The sequence below is a fragment of the Aspergillus aculeatus genome (assembly GCF_001890905.1).
Source record: "Aspergillus aculeatus ATCC 16872 unplaced genomic scaffold ASPACscaffold_26, whole genome shotgun sequence".
Classification (NCBI taxonomy): domain Eukaryota; kingdom Fungi; phylum Ascomycota; class Eurotiomycetes; order Eurotiales; family Aspergillaceae; genus Aspergillus; species Aspergillus aculeatus.
Genome location: NW_017963001.1, coordinates 22,410 through 39,554, shown reverse-complemented (window position 1 = coordinate 39,554; position 17,145 = coordinate 22,410). Strand labels below are relative to the sequence as shown.

Below are 17,145 nucleotides of genomic sequence, written 5' to 3'. Positions count from 1 at the left end.
AACAATGGGGCGATGCTTGCTCTTTGACACCAAATATGCCTCCGGGATTAGTGTACTAGAGTGAAGAGATGCGGCTGAGCACACAACAAGTTCATCTGGTAGCGCAGTCAGCGCTTTCGCGTGGTTTGAGGTGCTAGCCAGTCCCACGTGGGGGGGGGAGGTTCCGAAGACGGATGCGATTAGGGCTGGACGAGACCGCGTGAGCGCATGGCCGCCACGTTCCTTCATGCAGTCAGACCGACTCTCGTCTCAGGATTCTACAGGAACACTATTGATTTCTTCTAACATCTAATATCTGCACTGTCAGGTTGGGGGCCAAAAGAAAGACTTTTTCCTTCGTTTTAGCGGCTGATCCTGCAGTAGCGTTAGTCTTGGTGGAGCCGGCGATCCTGCGAAGTGCCAACCCTTACCCTGCAGATTCAATCCCGGCAATATGCTATAATCTGTTTTTCTGCTTTTCTGCAAGGTTGTACATAGTACACTGTAGAAAGGCTGTAGTGACCAACGAGAATCAACTCATATAATTTCCCATGTGCCGGATCGTCAGTTCCCAAGGGCCTGCCTGCTCTGCGTCGTGGCATCATCCAACGTGACCATGTGGGCTCAATTGCTGCGACGTCCCCGCTTAACCGCCGCCGCCCACTGTGGAGACATGCTCTCTGCCCGGCTGTCCAGCGCCCCCAAATCTCGGGCGCAAATCAACCGTGCCGTGGCTGTTCAATTGCTGCGACAAATTGACTCTCCGCAGCAGATCCAGCAATATCTCCACCAGTTCCACCCGTCCCAGGGGGACCCTCTGGCGGTCATTGCACTTGGTCGAGAAGCGCTCCCCCCGTCCCAGTCCTCCGCCGCCCGCGTCCAACTCGAGCGACTGGCCGAGTCGTTAGCTTTTCTGCGACGGGTTGGACTGTTTCCCATTGTGGTCCATGGCGAGCTTGATTACGATCTGGAGCTGACATCCAGATCGCCGGCCGAAGTTAACGTCTTCGGCCCACCGCCGGCCGATCAGTCGAACAAGCTGCGTCGGATTCGCACCGCCAACTACCAAGTCAGCGCGCTGCTCGAGCGCCAGGATGTAGAGACACGACCCATCCCAGGGGGGGTCTTTACCGCTGTCTCCGATCCGGAGAACCAACCCTCCAGCGCGCAGGGGCTCGTCACCGCGATCGCGCCCGAGGCGATCGAGTCCGCCGTCCGAGCTGGCTCAATCCCCATCGTGGCAGCGCTGGGCACCTCGTCCGCTCATTCTCGCACCTATGCCCTTGATCCCTACCATGCTGCCGTCCATCTGGCACGGATCCTGCAGCCGTTGCGCACGATTTTCCTGCGTCCCGAAGCCCAGCCCCCAACTACCTCCTCCACCACCACATTACAAGCACTGGCGCAAGAGCTGGGGCCCGACACCAGCATCCTACTTGGGACTGCCAACTCCCTCAGCAGCTCCATCTTCCCCGATACCACCCCGTGGACAGTCCTCCGCAGCCCCCGGACCATCCAGGTGGTGACCTCGCGGGCGGACTTCCCTTCCCAACGGGCCCTACGCGCCGCACTCCAGCGCCACCTCCACCCCGGCAGCGGGATCGAGGTCAGCATCGACGCGCTCCTGAACCAACTTGACACCCGACAGTTCGTCGCCTACTTCGACCAGTCGCCCAGCGAAGAGTCCACTGCGGAGGAGGCAGCCATTCGAAATCTCGCGATCGTCTTCCCGCACGCCTCGTTCCCGTGGCCTCACACGAGCGACGAGATCACGCCGGAGGAGAGCATCTCCGAGCTGGCGCTCTTCGGCGTCGGCCCGTCCGACTGGCTCAATGGGGTGGCGGAACAGTTTTGGGATCGGATTCGCGCGGACCACGTCTCGCTCTGGGGCTCCCTGGCGGAGGCCAATCCCCGTTTGGCCTGGTGGTTGGCGCGATCATCGGGCTCGTTGAAACGGCAGCTGCCGGGACGCGTGCATCTGTGGTATGGGATGGTGGCGTAATGTATACATCTTGACGTGTGTGTCTGGGGGGGTGGTGGGTGTGTGAGATTGAGATAACATTTCAATCAATGGATAAATTGATTTGGATTGGGATCCTATGGCATAATTGGATGAGAATAGAATGTGTTGTGGATTTGTTGTTTTCGATACCCCGTGGCCTTGAGTTGTGTGATGAATTTCCAGATGGTGGGCAAAAGGGTTGACTCGCGCCCGCGTGCTTGGTTGGTTTTGCCCACAGCGGATGATTGCCGCCATCGGGTAAATGGGTTTTTTTATTAAGTTCTTTAACTGCAGATGTTACCGCTGGTCTTCTAAAAATAATTTAGAACTCTCTTCTTTTAATATATCTATATTCTGTTTTACTCTATTAGCTGTATTTTTGTATATTATTTTTTAAGTCTTTTCAAGCTGAAATTATTTATTTTTATTAATAGAATAAGTCTGCTATAAGTATTATCTTTATTATTTAAAAGAATACTTTATTTGAATTATAAAATATATAATAAAAAGTTAATCAAATATTTAAAAGACTGCACAGCTACTACTAATTGATATTTCATATAAAAAAATTAAAAAAAAATTTTTAGTTGAAATTTTTAAAATCAGAATTTTATTTTATATTCTAAGAAGACTGTTTTATTTTAAAAGAAGTTTCGAAAAAATCTGTATAATATTAAAATTTATATACTAAAAGAATAATTTATTTGAATATTAGTTTTGAATAAAAAAGATTATTAAAATATTTTTTAAGAAATTTAGTAAATAGAATTATTTTAAAAATACAGCCCGGTAGTTTTTCTATTTTTATCAATATGATTGAAATCTAATTATATTATAGTCTGTATGTATATATGGTTTTAATAAATATTCATAATTTTTTAAAATTTAATAATTAGTATCTACTATATAATTACTTCTATTATTATTTATAAAATAAAAAAATATAAGTTCTAATAATAATAAAACTTATATATTATTTTTAATTCTAATTTATAATTAATTAATACGTTATATCAAACTGCTGCTGTATAGTATTAGCCTATTAGGATTTTCATTATAATTATCATTTATTTTTATTATATTATTTAAGTATATATTAATATTGTAATATATATAATAATTAGGATTTTTGATTATATTTTAATATTATATAACTCTATAAAAGTATATATAATAAGATTTAATCAGATCATAAACTAGAAATTATTATATTTAATAAAATCTATTATAAAATTTATAAAATATATATATTTTAAATTCTATTATAAGAATAATATATTTATAAGACTAATACTATTAATTAAAAAATTAAATTTTAATAAATATAATTAAATGAAATTTTTTTATTTCATAGAAAGTTTGTATGATAAGATATATTTGAAAATAATTATAATTATTAATATTAGAATTATTTTACAATTTTTTAAAATATTAATTGTTTTAAATGAGATTAAATAATTATATATACTATATATATATTTATTTTTTGTAATTGGATATTTTTATATAAAATATATTCAAAATAAATATTTTATTTAAAAATAGTTAAAATAATTTTACATAATTAATAACAAATTATTTATAAATTATTATTATCTGTAAGATATTATAAAATATGATTTTATTATATATAAAAAAATATATCAATAATAATTATAATATATATAGGATTAAATATTAATAAATATTTACCGGCTGAGATTTTATAATAATATTATATATAATTCTAAAAATTAGATTTCATCTTTAAAAAGATATTAACTTTCTTTTATAGAAAAAACTTTTTTATACACTATATTTCTAACTATATAAAAAGACCTTAATATACATTTAATTATATATTATTCTCATTCAAAGCTATTTACATAATCTATCAGTATTTTTAATTAAAAATATAAATAAAATAAACATAATTTATTAAAGTTTTTTTAAATATATCTTTATTATACTATATTATAATTTAAATATCTATTATTGTTAAGGTGCGGGCTGACAGATATAGATAACTACTGACAGAATAGAAAAATCTTAAAAAAATAATATATTTAAATATTTCTTTTTAATCCTCTTCTTACTATCTTATTATAGGAGGCGGAAATATATATTAAAAATAAAAATTAAAAATATTAGTATTATTATATCGGTATATTTATAATAATATATAAAAAAATATTTATTACATTTAATTAAAATAATTAGTTCTGCTGCAGCCGGATTTAAACTAAATAATTTAAATTATATTAAATTTTATATATTAATATGATATTTATACAGTTCTGAAAAAAATCTTCTAATTAAGCTATATATTAAATATAATATTAATAATATAAGATTTTCTAATTACTGCTATTTATTAGATATTTTTAGTAAAAATTTATTGATTATACATAATTTAATATAATTATTGATGATTTCATATAAAATAAATATTAGATAAATATACAGAATACTAATACTACTACTAATAAAAAAATTTTTGAGACATTTTTCTAATAATTCTTTTAATTATAAATAATATTATTATTCAGCTAAATAGAATAAAAAAACTAAATAATAATAAAAAAAATATTTTAATAAATATATATATTCGGCCTCACTGCCAGCCTAAAAAAATAAAAATATTAAAAAGATTTTTATAATTATAGTTTCAGATAAGATTATTAGAATTAATTCTAATATATATAATTTTAATATTTCTTTTATATTTTAATTATATAGAATATCTGTATACAGTATTCTGAATAAGACTTACATCTTTTTATAATATTTAGAATTAATGATTAAAAAATAAAATCGAGTAAGTTTAATAATTTTATACATATATTGATATATATTTATTTACAGATAAATTGAATCTGCCGGCAGAATAATAAGCAAAAACCTATTTATCTGATGGCGGCAATCATCCGCTGTATTTTGCCGATCGCCGATTTTGTTGCCGACACCGCCTCCTGCTGGACACTTTCAGTCGTTGTTCTATATCTATAGCGTTCTCTTACTGTTTTTAATCACGTTACATAGGTTACTTAATTGATAGTACATTTTTCTCAACTCTAGTATACCCTCAGACTAGTAAGATCTGCCGTAACAATGTCCAGTTAGTAGAAGTTGGCGAGAAGTCAAATCGCGAAAGGGATGCCTCCCATCCCATTATATACATATATATATCATGGTACACAAACACCATGGTTCGCCGAACTGAACCACATAGACGGTTTTTTCCGAGTCCTAGATCCCCTCGCTTGTCCATAACTTAATCTCTTTCTCTCTATCAATTTGTGCTTTTCCCCTGCCCCGAAGATTCTATCCTGTCTCTATACAATCGTCACAGTATATCCAGAATACTCCAAACACTCTTTCATTATTATTCCCTCGTCGACCGTACGTCCACCCGGGCATGATGCGCGACCAACAACCTCACGACCTCAACATGCCCATTCTCACTCGCCAAATGCAGCGGTGTCGACCCGAAGCGATCCCGCGCATTGACATCGACCGGCTGCGGCGCCATCAGGAGCAACCGGACGATCCCCAGATGTCCCCGCTGCGCAGCCAGATGCAGCGGGGTCTGCCCGCGGGAATTCTGCATATCGACATTGGCGCCGCGTTGAAGCAGAAGATGGACGATGCGTTCGTGAGCGGGACAGCACAGCGACGAGAGATCGCTGGGATTCTGCTGTGGGTGCAGGGACGGGGAGGAGGTGGGCGATTGTCGCTGTAGTGGGTGGGATTGTGGATGCAGGAGATGGGTCGAGGATGTTGTGGTGCTCCCTTGGGAGGGATGATGTCGAGTCAAGTTGCCGGTCGGCATAGGGCATTCGTCCTACGTCGAGTCAGTGGGAGGAGTGGGAGGAAGAACTGGGACAAGAGTTGGTTTGACGTCTTACCGGCGAGTATATCCCTGGTGGTGCGTTCAGAAGATTCATGTATAGCTCCTCTAACGGAGGTTCGGTGGGGTCGGCGAGGTTGACATTGGACATTATCTCGCTGTCACTGCAGTGGTACTCGGTCCAGTCAGCCGTTTCGGGGGTGGGAGTCGGGAATGAACCTCGGTCTGTGATAGAGATCAATCAAATCAATTAGGTTGGGCTGTATTGACTGCGAAGGAAAAAGCAAGTTGGAACTGACCGGATGGGGGGGACGGAATGTGCATTGCGAGCCTTATGGTTGTAGTTCTTTAGGGGGTATCTTGCATTGCAAGAAACGGAGAATGGAAGGAAGGAGATAAGGACGCGGGGTATCTTTATTCGCGAATGCTCACAGTTTACAAGAGGTATTTACAAGAGGGAATCATTGATCCTACACGGATATGTCAAACCCTCCCACCAGCACTTGGAACCCGCATCACTGCCATAATTCGTTTACTCTTGTTCGGAGGTGATGCGCAGCAATAGCTTTGTTGCAGACGCAGCTCCCAAAAAAAATAGAAAAAGAAAAAGGCTGCGTAACGAAACTTCAAACAATTTGGGGGCGGTTTCAGTTTACAGTGTTTAAAGTTGAATGAAATGGAATGTCTCTGGAAAGGAAAGGAATACATGAGGCTGTGAAGGATTCTGGAAGGATTTCTAGACTGATGCTCAGCCTGCATGATGCCGTCCCGCTTAGTGCTAGCCGCGGGATATGCAGTGTCAGGCACCAACCCTAAGTGGATCCCGGGACTTCTCGGAGCTGCCACCGAATGGGTTCGTGGATTCGTGGATTCGTGGGTTCGTATAGATAGAAAGTAGAAAGAATCATTCATTCATTACCAAGCTACCTTTTTCTTGCTTTCATTATTCCAATCAATTCTATTCTCCCCACATCAAATCACAGAACAATTTGCACAATGACTTTCCCTCCTGCTCCTGCGCCCAATGTCGGTAAGTGATCTTCTTTGAACTACACGCCATAGTTAGTGCACTGCACTCTTGTACCCCAAGCTGACACCCTTAAACAGAATGGACCAAATTAGGTCTGGCCGTGACCGACATGGGTGAGTTTGAGCCATCCACAATCCTCTGAGATACCGTCCTTGTGTTTGTTATTTTACCGACACTCACTGAATATATTTACAATAAAAATGATGATTAGTCAACGGCCACATCGAATCCACCTACACCGCCAAAACAGGGGAATGGAGCAGCCCTAAGTTCATCGCCAACCCCTACCTGCGCGTCCATGGTCTGGCACCCGGCCTGAACTACGGTCAGCAAGTGTACGAAGGTCTCAAAGGTGCGGACCGCCACCCCCTTTTTTTCTCTCTGCGTCGTCAACTCTGAAATTGACAATCCGACAGCCTACCGCACGCCCGCCGGCGCAATCCAAATCTTCCGTCCGCACTTCCACGCAACCCGCATGCAACACTCCGCATCCATAGTCTCCATCCCCCCCGTCCCCATTAAATTATTCCTCGAAGCCGTGAACTCCGCCGTGGCACAGAACGCAGAATGGGTGCCCCCGCATTCCACCGGAGCCGCGCTGTACATCCGTCCGGTGGTGTTCGGCTCCAGCGGGCATTTCGCCCTCACGCCTCCTTCTGAGTACACCTTCTGCGTGTACGTGCAGCCCTTCGGCACGTACCACGGCATCGCACCGTTGCCGGCCCTCGTGCTGGAGGAGTTTGACCGGGCGGCGCCGAAGGGGACGGGGCATGCCAAGATTGGGGGCAATTATGCCCCGGTTATGAAGTGGTCGGGGCAGGCGTTGAAGGAGGGGTATCCGATTACCTTGCATCTGGATAGTAAGACGGGGACGCAGATCGATGAGTTCTCGACTTCGGGGTTCCTCGGAGTGCGTATTGATCGGGAAGAAGGTAAACCGGATCAGGTTGTGTTGCTAGTGCCCAAGAGTGAGAATATCATTAAAAGCGTGACGTCGGATAGTGTGATGGAGATTGGGAAGAAGTTGGGGTATCGGGTAGAGCATCGCTCGGTGAGTTTCTTCTTGTGTCTTTTTTTTTTTTTTTTTTTTTCCCCTCTCTTTGATTGATTTGCTGCTTGGGCTGAAGGTCGGGCTAATGAGGTTATTATCGGATCCAGGTCATGTACACCGAGCTGGCGAGCTTGAGCGAGGTGATGGCTGTTGGGACTGCCGCTGCCTTGGTTCCCATCCGCTCGATCGAGCGGAAGTCGACTGGGGATCGGTTTGTTTATACCGAAGAGAAGACCGCCGGTCCTGTCTGTCAGAAGCTATATGCTGAGTTGACCAGCATCCAACGCGGAGAGGCAGAGGATAGCTTTGGCTGGTGTCGTGAGATTGAGCAGGTTACTGCCGCATAGCCGTTCTCACCAGTGTGAGGATTTATACCAATAATCTATTTATTTCAATTCGTTCAATTCAAGGTTTCTTTTTCTTTTTTCTCTACAGAGTGACTTCACCCGGACTGCTTTCAGTTCAGATCCTGAGTCTCTCTCACACATACATACTTAGTCATGTTTTGGGATTCAGTGAAGATGATGGGCCAAATCCAAATGACCGCATATGCAAAGAGAAAGAAAACGCAAAGTCACGGGATAATTCAATAACTAATGGGAGACTCGAGCGATCCGAAAGCACCAGAGATCTCCGACACACTTAACGCAACTGTCACAGATGACTACAGTATAATCCAATCGACAGAAAGTGATAGAAAATTAAAAATCACTAGGCAAATTATAAAGTCACAGAATGAATAAAATCAGTTACAAATACATTGGAATTAGCTGACAAAAAATCACTATCCTCCTCTCACCAAAACAATATGCCCTGCACCCACAATAACTGCCAGACAGAATCTCTCATTGCCTCACACGCAACTGCACAATCGGCCCATCCTTCGCAGCAGTAACATGATCCCTGAGTTGATACTCTTCCTCCCTCTCCCTCCCCACCCCCTGCGCCAACGACCCCCCACCAACCTTCTCACTCCCCGGCGCCGGACGGAAATCATACTTAGACAGCAAGTACGCCATGGTCAGAGTCAGCTCTGTCAAAGCCAACCCTTTACCCAAACAACTGCGGGGCCCAATTGAGAACGGGTTGAAAGCCGATCGCGCAACTTGGACCTTTTCAGGTTGCTCGTCGAGCCAGCGCTCCGGCAGATACTTAAACGGCTCGGGGTAGTACTCGGCGTTGTGGTGGATGGCATAGATACAAGTTCCCACATCGTAGCCACGCGGCACAGGGTGACCGTCAATCACCACCCCATCCTGGACGACCTCGCGCCAAAGCGAACTACTCGCCGGCGGCGACATGCGCAGACTCTCGTCGATACAGGCGCGGAGATACACACAGCCGGTGAGCGCCGCGCCGAGTGTGACGTCGTCCGGGCCGGCGAAGGCGGCGCGCACTTCGTTCTTGACCTTCTCGTAGACTTCGGGGTGACGGCAGAGGTAGAAGAAGGTGGATGCGATTGCCGTGGAGGAGGTATCAGACCCTGATTATCAAGAGTGAGTAAACTGGCACCCAAAAGAATAGAGGTGGGAGATGCATACCGGCGACAATCATAGTAGTACTTTCCGCTCCGATCTCGGCCGGGGTGAAGCCCTGCTGCGTCTCGGGGTCAACCGCATCCAACAGGAACGAGAACACGTCTTTCCGCTTCAACGGCTTGGCCGACATGCGCTTCTTGAGCAGCTGGTTCACGAATTTAATAAAGAAGTTCCGGCCAATGATCGCCTGCGGGAAGAGCTTGCGGTCGAGGCGGCGCGTCGCCAGCTCACCGGCCTGGAGCAGCACCCCCGTGCGTACGTTAGAGTCTTCAATGCACCGGACGATCTCGCGGTTCTTGGGGCTGCCAATCAGATCAAAATTCACTCCGAAGATGACGCTGGACATGATGTCGAAGGTCAAGTAGTTGCTCCACTTGGCCATGTTTTGCGGCGCAGACCATTCCCCGGCTGGACCCTCCTCGGGGATGTCCTTGGCCAGGGAGTCGCAGAAAGTGCGCACGAGCTGCATGATTGTTTCCTCGTAGCCACGGAGGGCCTGATCGCCGAACCCCTGGCCGATGATGCGTCGTTTGCGACCATGCTGCTTCTTGTCAATGAGGGTCAGGGTGTTGGGGGCTCGGTGGACCATCGCCCCGTAGGCGGAGGATTTCTGGAAACTCTTGCTAAAGGCATAGATTTCTACATCAGAGAGTAAATCTTTAGTGAAATGAACTATTAAGATGAGCGAAGCGCAGCGGGAGGCAATAGACCTTTCAAGCCGGTGTTGGTGTTGAACAGCACGCGGTTGGGAGCATATCGGACAATGTCACCTGGCAACCCTCCATGTCAGCAAACGTCCAGAACTATCACCGAACGACAGGAGACTGACCATATTTCTCATGACAACGCATCATATGCAGGTGTAGATCCCCCTTCCATGCGTGATATCCTCCATAGAGATTCGTGATCTTGGCCAGGACCGGCCCGGGGAATTTGGCCAGAGGATGGAACCAGATGCGATAAACGCAGACGGCGAGGAGCTGAGCGTAGAAGCAGTCAGTAATCAAGCATTTCAAAACCGAAAGAAGAACCTACATATCCCACCAGGGCGAGAGGCACTGCCTTGACCAGAGTCAAGACAGGCAGCTCTCTCAGGACAGCAACGGTCTCCATGCTGAACACTAAAAGACCACCTTGAGAGAGAAAAAAATAAAAAGAAAAAGAAAAGGCGAAGAGCTCGTGGAGTGCGTAGCTCTATAGTGGATAAGACTTTAGCTCAACAAGCGTACCACAATCCAAGAAATACCGCCGTCGTCAGCAATCAGCAAGCATTGAAACGACCTTGGGACCATGCCAAAAATGGTCTGACATCGATTCAGCCTCTCATTACCCCATCGTCTGGGATGGATCAGCTATAGAGTGTTATTGCTCGCGCGAATTGAGTCTAGTCGAAGGATCCGACCTGCGCCTCCACATGGGTTGAGGATCTGATCCTGCCGTGGGTCTGCCAAGTAAGCCCTAAGTTCCACTAAATCATGTCGGATCATCATGCATGGTGAGCAACTAGGCGGATCCCTTGGGGTCAAACCGCCCCCAACTAATCCTTCCTAATCCTTCCAGGGATGCCATGATAGTTTCAATGATGTTCAGGCCACATGGCTGAGTTCGCAGGAGCGGACCACATGGGCACAGCTCCGACGCAGCTAGTCAAGGCGCAACCAGCGCCTTTGCCAGGACTAACCGAGCCGAGGAGTATACAACCGAGAAAAAGACGATATAGAGGGATCGTGGCAGACAGTTTTACCTTCGGGGTATCAGATTTTTCTCTGTGAGAACATGAGCCATGTTGCCTGTCACTATGCAGCCCCAGGTGGAGCAGCAACTGGCCTATCTACTCTTGATTGAGTTGCTGGCGTGAGTCCTTGCCTTGTTGCATGAATACTCGAGAGAGATCGATCGATCGCTGACTGCCATGGTGTTGAGTCTAGACATCAGTTTGCGTCCCCGGTCCAATGGTAAGCAGACACTCTCCCCTTTCGTCCCTGGAGGATACTCGTGTAACTTGGTATGTGTTCGAACAGGATCGCCACGCAAGATGCCTTCCTCAAAGAATACAACGTCGAACGCTTCGTCGAGATCGGGCCCGCCGATGTCTTGACGGGTATGCTCAAGAAGACCGTAGCCCGCCACTTCCGATCGCAAGATGCTGCACGCCATATGACCCGAAAGTTCCTCTCCTATGCACAGAATGCACAAGAGATCCAGTATCTGTTGGAGGCAGCTCCCGCGGTAACAGCCACAGGGAGCCAACCTGCGGTCGCATCGGCCAAGCCCACAGCCACCCCAGTCGCTACTGCGGTGCAAGCGACCGTGGAAGTCTCGAAGACAGATAGTCCCACGGCACTGCAGGTCAATGTCGCTGCATCGGCCCAAGTGGCCCAAGCCGCGCCGCTCCCCGATTGCCCGGTCGACGCGAAGGAGATCGTGATTGCCATCATTGCCGGCAAGCTGCGAAAGAGCCATGGGGAATTAGCCACTGAGAAGTCTATCAAGGCGCTCGCAAGCGGTAAAACTTGCCCCTCGCTTAATCAAACAACCTTCGGGGGTCTGTACACTCTGCTAATCGAACGGACTGTAGGTCGGTCAACCCTAGAAAACGAGATTGTGGGCGATCTCGACGCCGAGTTCGGCTCCCTCCCCGAGAAGCCTGAAGACCTCTCCATCAACGAGCTGGCCAGTCTCCTACAATCCGGGGCCGCATTCACCGGCCAACTCCGCAAAGTGTCCACGGGCCTGGTCTCCAAGGTCTTCGCCCAGAGGCTCCCCGCGGGATTTACCAGCGGGGATGCGCGCGACTATCTGCAGTCGCGCTGGGGCTTGAGCGTCGGCCGACAGGACGCCATCTTCCTACGAGCCAGCACCGTCCCAACCGCCACAGCCCGACTAGGGGACTCGCAAGAAGTCCAGTCGTTCTTGGACGGGATCGTGCAGCAATATGGGACGGACCACGGACTCAATTTCGCCGCCGCCGTCTCCTCCGCCGCCGCTGCGGTGACCGTCGCAGCCCCGGTGGTCGACAGTGCCGCTCTCAACCCCATGGTCAAAGAGCAAGATAAGCTCAAGCAGTCGCTGATGGAGTTATACGCCCGGCTTCTGGGTAAGAACCTGCGAAAGGGTGCTCAAGACGCCCTGAAAGCCCAACTCGCCACCGCCAGGCTGCAACAACAACTCGACGGCATCGCTGCCGAGGTGGGCGACGTGTTTTTGTCCGGAGTCCGTCCGCTCTGGGCGGCTCCCAAGCTGCGTCGCTTTCACTCGAGCTGGAACTGGGTCCTGCAAGACACCTTAGATCTCTTCCATCGGATCCTGCGCGGCGACTTCTCCGAGACGGAGGATCTGGCCAAGTACAGCAACGCGATCGCCAACCGCTCGAGTCCCCGCCTGGTGCGGCTGATGAAATACCTGACTAGCAGCAGCCACTCCTCGTCTCTGCTCTGGGGCCCTGGCGTCCCCGAAGCCCAAGCCATCGTGAGCCGCTTGCTGGACCGGTGTGAGACCGCTCGCACGCCGCGGTTCGAGCCGTTGGCCGCCAATTACGATGCCTTCATCGAGGGACCCAGCACGACGGTCGACGAGCAGGGCACGATCAAGTACCGCGAAGTGCCTCGCGGCAGTGGATCGCCCGTCATCGCCCCCATCACCATCAAAACCCATCGTCAGGCCGGGGCCTGGCAGACCAACCGGCAGCTGACCACCCTGTACCGCGACGAGGTGCAGTCCGCCTGGACGGACGGGGTCACCTACGTCAACAAGTACGTGCTGATGACGGGAGTCAGCCAGGGCTCGATCAACGCCGAGATCCTCAAGGGGTTCCTGTCTGGTGGGGCCAAAGTGGTGGTCACCACCAGCAGCTATTCCTCCTCCACCACGCGCTTCTACCAGAACCTCTACGTCGAGTACGGAGCTCGCGGGTCGGAGCTGATCGTCGCGCCCTTCAACCAGGGTAGCCAGCAGGATATCAACGGGCTGGTGGAGTATATCTTCGCCTCCGCGGAGACCGGCGGACTGGGCTGGGATCTGGACCATGTCATCCCCTTCGCCGCGATCTCGGAGTCCGGCCGCGAGATTGACAACATCGACTCACGTTCCGAGCTGGCCCACCGCATCATGTTGACCAACACCCTGCGGCTGCTGGGCGCGATCAAGAAACAGAAGCAGGCGCGAGGCTATCGCACGCGACCCACGCAGGTCATCCTGCCGCTCTCCCCCAACCACGGCGCCTTCGGCAACGATGGGCTGTACGGCGAGTCGAAGATCGCGCTGGAGTCGCTGTTTGATAAGTGGCACTCGGAAAGCTGGGCGACGTATCTCTCCATCTGCGGCGCCGTGATCGGCTGGACGCGCGGCACGGGTCTGATGGCCGACAACAACATCGTCGCGGCGGGCATTGAGAAGCATCACGGCGTGCAGACCTTCTCCACCGCCGAGATGGCGGCGTATATCCTGGTGCTGATGACGCGCAAACTGGCCAGCCAGTGTAACGTGCAGCCGCTGTATGCCGATCTGACGGGGGGTCTGAACACGATCCCCAATCTCCGAGCCACGCTGGATCAGGTCCGTCGGGAGATCGTCGATCAGAGTACGCTACGCACGAACCTGGCCCGCGAGAAAGAGGCCGAGATGAAGCTGACCGTTCGGGGCGCCGCGGCCTCATCCTCTTCCTCTCCTGCATCCGGTGAGGGTCCCAAGACGACGCCTCGGCCACGACTGGCCAACATCCCCTTCACATTCCCGCAACTACCCGACGAGGCGAAAGACGTGCAACCCCTGCGAGCCACCCTGCAGGGCATGGCTGACCTCGATCGAGTCGTGGTGGTGACCGGCTTCTCCGAGGTCGGACCGTTTGGCAACGCTCGCACGCGATGGCAGATGGAGGCGACCGGACAGCTTTCGCTCGAAGGCTGCATCGAACTCGCGTGGATGACGGGGCTGATCCGGCACCATAATGGGCCCCTGGACGGCCAGCACTACACCGGCTGGGTGGATGCGAAGACCCAGAAGGCCGTGCAGGACCTGGACATCAAGGCGCGCTACGAAGAGCATATCCTGTCCCACACGGGCATTCGACTGGTCGAGCCAGACCTGAACCCCAATGAGCCTGCGGGGAAACGCCAGCTCTTGCAAGAAGTCGTCCTGGACGAAGACCTGCCCCCGTTCGAAGTCTCCCCCGAAGTGGCGCAGCAGCTCGTGCATGAGCATGGCGAGAAGCAGGTGGATATCCTACCCCAGGGCTCCGATCGCTGCCGGGTCCATCTCAAGAAGGGAGCCGTGTTGATGATTCCCAAAGCCCTACGATCGGACCACGCGGTTGCTGGCCAGATCCCGACTGGGTGGGATGCTCGTACCTACGGGATTCCCGAGGACCTTGTGACGCAGGTCGATCGGGGCACGCTTTTCACTCTGGTGAGTACCATCGAGGCCTTGGTGGCTTCGGGCATCACCGACCCGTACGAGCTGTACCAGTACATCCATGTGTCGGAGTTTGGGAACTGTATTGGGTCGGGGCTGGGCGGCGTCCACTCGTTGAAGAGTATGTTCAAGGATCGATACCGCGATCACGACGTGCAGAAAGATATTCTGCAGGAGACTTTCATCAACACCACTGCCGCCTGGGTCAACATGCTTCTCCTCTCCTCCTCGGGTCCGATCCGCACCGCCGTCGGAGCGTGTGCCACCTCGGTCGAATCGCTCGAGACCGGCTACGAGACGATCGCCACCGGTCGCGCCAAGATCTGCCTCGTGGGAGGCTACGACGACATGAACCAAGCAGTCGCCGACGAGTTCGCCAACATGAAAGCGACGACGGACGCCGCCGCCGAAGCCACCAAGGGACGACTCCCACAGGAGATGTCGCGACCCTCGGCCGAGAGTCGTAGCGGCTTTGTCGAGTCGCAGGGCAGTGGAGTCGAGGTGATCACGTCGGCGCGACTGGCGTTGGAGCTGGGCTTGCCCATCCATGGCATCATCGCCTGGGTGGGCGCCGCCAGTGACAAGATTGGCCGCTCGGTTCCAGCTCCTGGGCAGGGAATCTTGACGAATGCTCGCGAGAAGCCGGCCGAGCGCTTCCCCTCGCCCTTGCTCAGCGTGCGCTACCGCAAGCGTCGACTAGATGCCCGGTTGGCCCAGATTCAAGAGTCAGTCGACTTGGAGGTGCAGACGTTGGCGGAGCAGCTGGCCAGCGACGAGGGGGGGCTCTCGGAGACCCGCCAGGAGGAGTACCAAGCCCATCTGCGGTTTGTGGAGCAAGACGCCCAGCGCCAGCGCAAGGAGGCCCTGAGCACGTTTGGCAACGAGTTCTGGAAGCATGAGCCGTCGATTGCGCCGATCCGGGGTGCGTTGGCGGTGTTTGGTCTGAGTGTCAATGACCTGGACTTCGTGACGCTGCATGGCACGGGCACGGTGATGAACGATAAGAACGAGCCGGCCGTGCTGGAAGCGCAGATGCGACACCTGGGTCGGCAGCCTGGCAATCCCCTGTTTGCCATCTCGCAGAAATACCTCACCGGACATCCCAAGGGCGCCGCCGGGGCGTGGATGCTGAATGGGGGGTTGCAAGTGCTGGACACGGGCCTGATCCCCGGCAACCGCAACCTGGACAATGTGGACCGGCATTTGGAGCAGAACGAGTACATCGTTTACCCCAATCGGAGCATTCAGACCCGTGGCCTGAAGGCTTTCTCTTTGACCTCATTTGGCTTTGGGCAGAAAGGCGCGCAGGCCATCGTGGTGCATCCTCGTTATCTGTATGCCATGTTGGAGGCGGACGAGTACGGTGAGTACCGGAAGAAGCGTAGCACGCGATATCGGAAAGCCTTCCGGTTTTTCCACCGGGGGATGACGACGAATGCCATGTTTGTGCCCAAGGATGAAGCTCCATACCGACCAGACCAGCAGAATGCGGTGTTGTTGGATCCCACGGCTCGAGTCACTGCCAGTACGGGTCCAACTCCTGAGTATCGGTTTTAGGGTCGCTTGCATCGATATGTTCTGTCTGTGGTTCGATCGCTTTTTGGCCATGTCTCCTGTAATTATGTTCCAATACTTCTTACCAATATATTTTTGTCTTGATCACATTCACTATGGGATAATAGATACTATTCCGGCGGCATATGATGTTATTGTAGGCAGCCTTCAATAGACAGACTGTGGAGATTAGGGACTCTTAGAACTATGTTCTGATTATTCGGGCACTTGAATCTCTGTGTTGACGAAGTTAGAAAATAGAATGTAACAATAAACAGGGTGGCAGCTGTATTTTAGAATGACGAATAGTATTTTGTATGTCACGATGCAAGCCCATTTTATCTGCTCAGCCTATTTAAACCTAAGATGCCTTATTGAGTTTACTATCTGCCCTAACTAAGTTACTCCATATGATATAGTATATAATTTATGTTTTAATTAGGATGTTTAATCTACTGATTAACTATAAGTTATTTACGTCTGATATACATATTTTTTATATTTGACTGTTGACCTAACAGAAGATAGTGAAAGGTCGGTTATTTAGTCTACATATATACGTCGATTGTCTTCTATGTAACTACTCAGTATACCTCAGCGTCCACAACATTAAAACAACCAAAGCCTGTCTGAGTAATAGACCGACTTGGGTATACTATTCACCAAAATCGGTTTCTCTGCTTTGAGAAGTCTATAACCTGAATTGATCTCATAACGACTCTAACGTACTGTCTGCTCTCCAATATGCTATCC

At 49.0% G+C, this 17,145-nt stretch overlaps 5 protein-coding genes across 5 annotated transcripts; 3 read left to right on the top strand and 2 right to left on the bottom strand.

The window, feature by feature from the left end:
• Positions 1-652: 652 nt before the first annotated feature.
• ASPACDRAFT_55665 (uncharacterized protein) lies at positions 653-1,981 on the top strand (the record flags this gene model as incomplete). The annotated part of the gene is made up of 1 exon (XM_020203034.1): positions 653-1,981. One exon carries the CDS (start codon positions 653-655, stop codon positions 1,979-1,981), a length of 1,329 nt encoding a protein of 442 aa, XP_020051030.1.
• A 3,364-nt stretch (positions 1,982-5,345) lies between these two features.
• Positions 5,346-5,961, bottom strand: ASPACDRAFT_48596 (ankyrin repeat domain-containing protein; the record flags this gene model as incomplete). Its single annotated transcript, XM_020202166.1, has 2 exons — positions 5,346-5,804; positions 5,869-5,961. The coding sequence occupies 2 exons, from the start codon at positions 5,959-5,961 to the stop codon at positions 5,346-5,348; spliced, it is 552 nt and encodes a 183-aa protein (XP_020051029.1).
• A 1,086-nt stretch (positions 5,962-7,047) lies between these two features.
• On the top strand, positions 7,048-8,238 carry ASPACDRAFT_37467 (uncharacterized protein; the record flags this gene model as incomplete). Its single annotated transcript, XM_020200303.1, has 3 exons — positions 7,048-7,192; positions 7,257-7,891; positions 7,999-8,238. Coding segments are annotated over 3 exons (1,020 nt in total), but the record flags the coding sequence as incomplete, so codon positions are not given.
• Positions 8,239-8,736: 498 nt separating this feature from the next.
• ASPACDRAFT_48594 (cytochrome P450) lies at positions 8,737-10,542 on the bottom strand (the record flags this gene model as incomplete). The annotated part of the gene is made up of 5 exons (XM_020202165.1): positions 8,737-9,374; positions 9,433-10,068; positions 10,140-10,199; positions 10,259-10,409; positions 10,465-10,542. The coding sequence occupies 5 exons, from the start codon at positions 10,540-10,542 to the stop codon at positions 8,737-8,739; spliced, it is 1,563 nt and encodes a 520-aa protein (XP_020051027.1).
• A 685-nt stretch (positions 10,543-11,227) lies between these two features.
• ASPACDRAFT_65031 (uncharacterized protein) lies at positions 11,228-16,567 on the top strand (the record flags this gene model as incomplete). The annotated part of the gene is made up of 4 exons (XM_020204067.1): positions 11,228-11,283; positions 11,358-11,384; positions 11,451-16,363; positions 16,521-16,567. 4 exons carry the CDS (start codon positions 11,228-11,230, stop codon positions 16,565-16,567), a joined length of 5,043 nt encoding a protein of 1,680 aa, XP_020051026.1.
• Between the last annotated feature and the right edge of the window lie 578 nt (positions 16,568-17,145).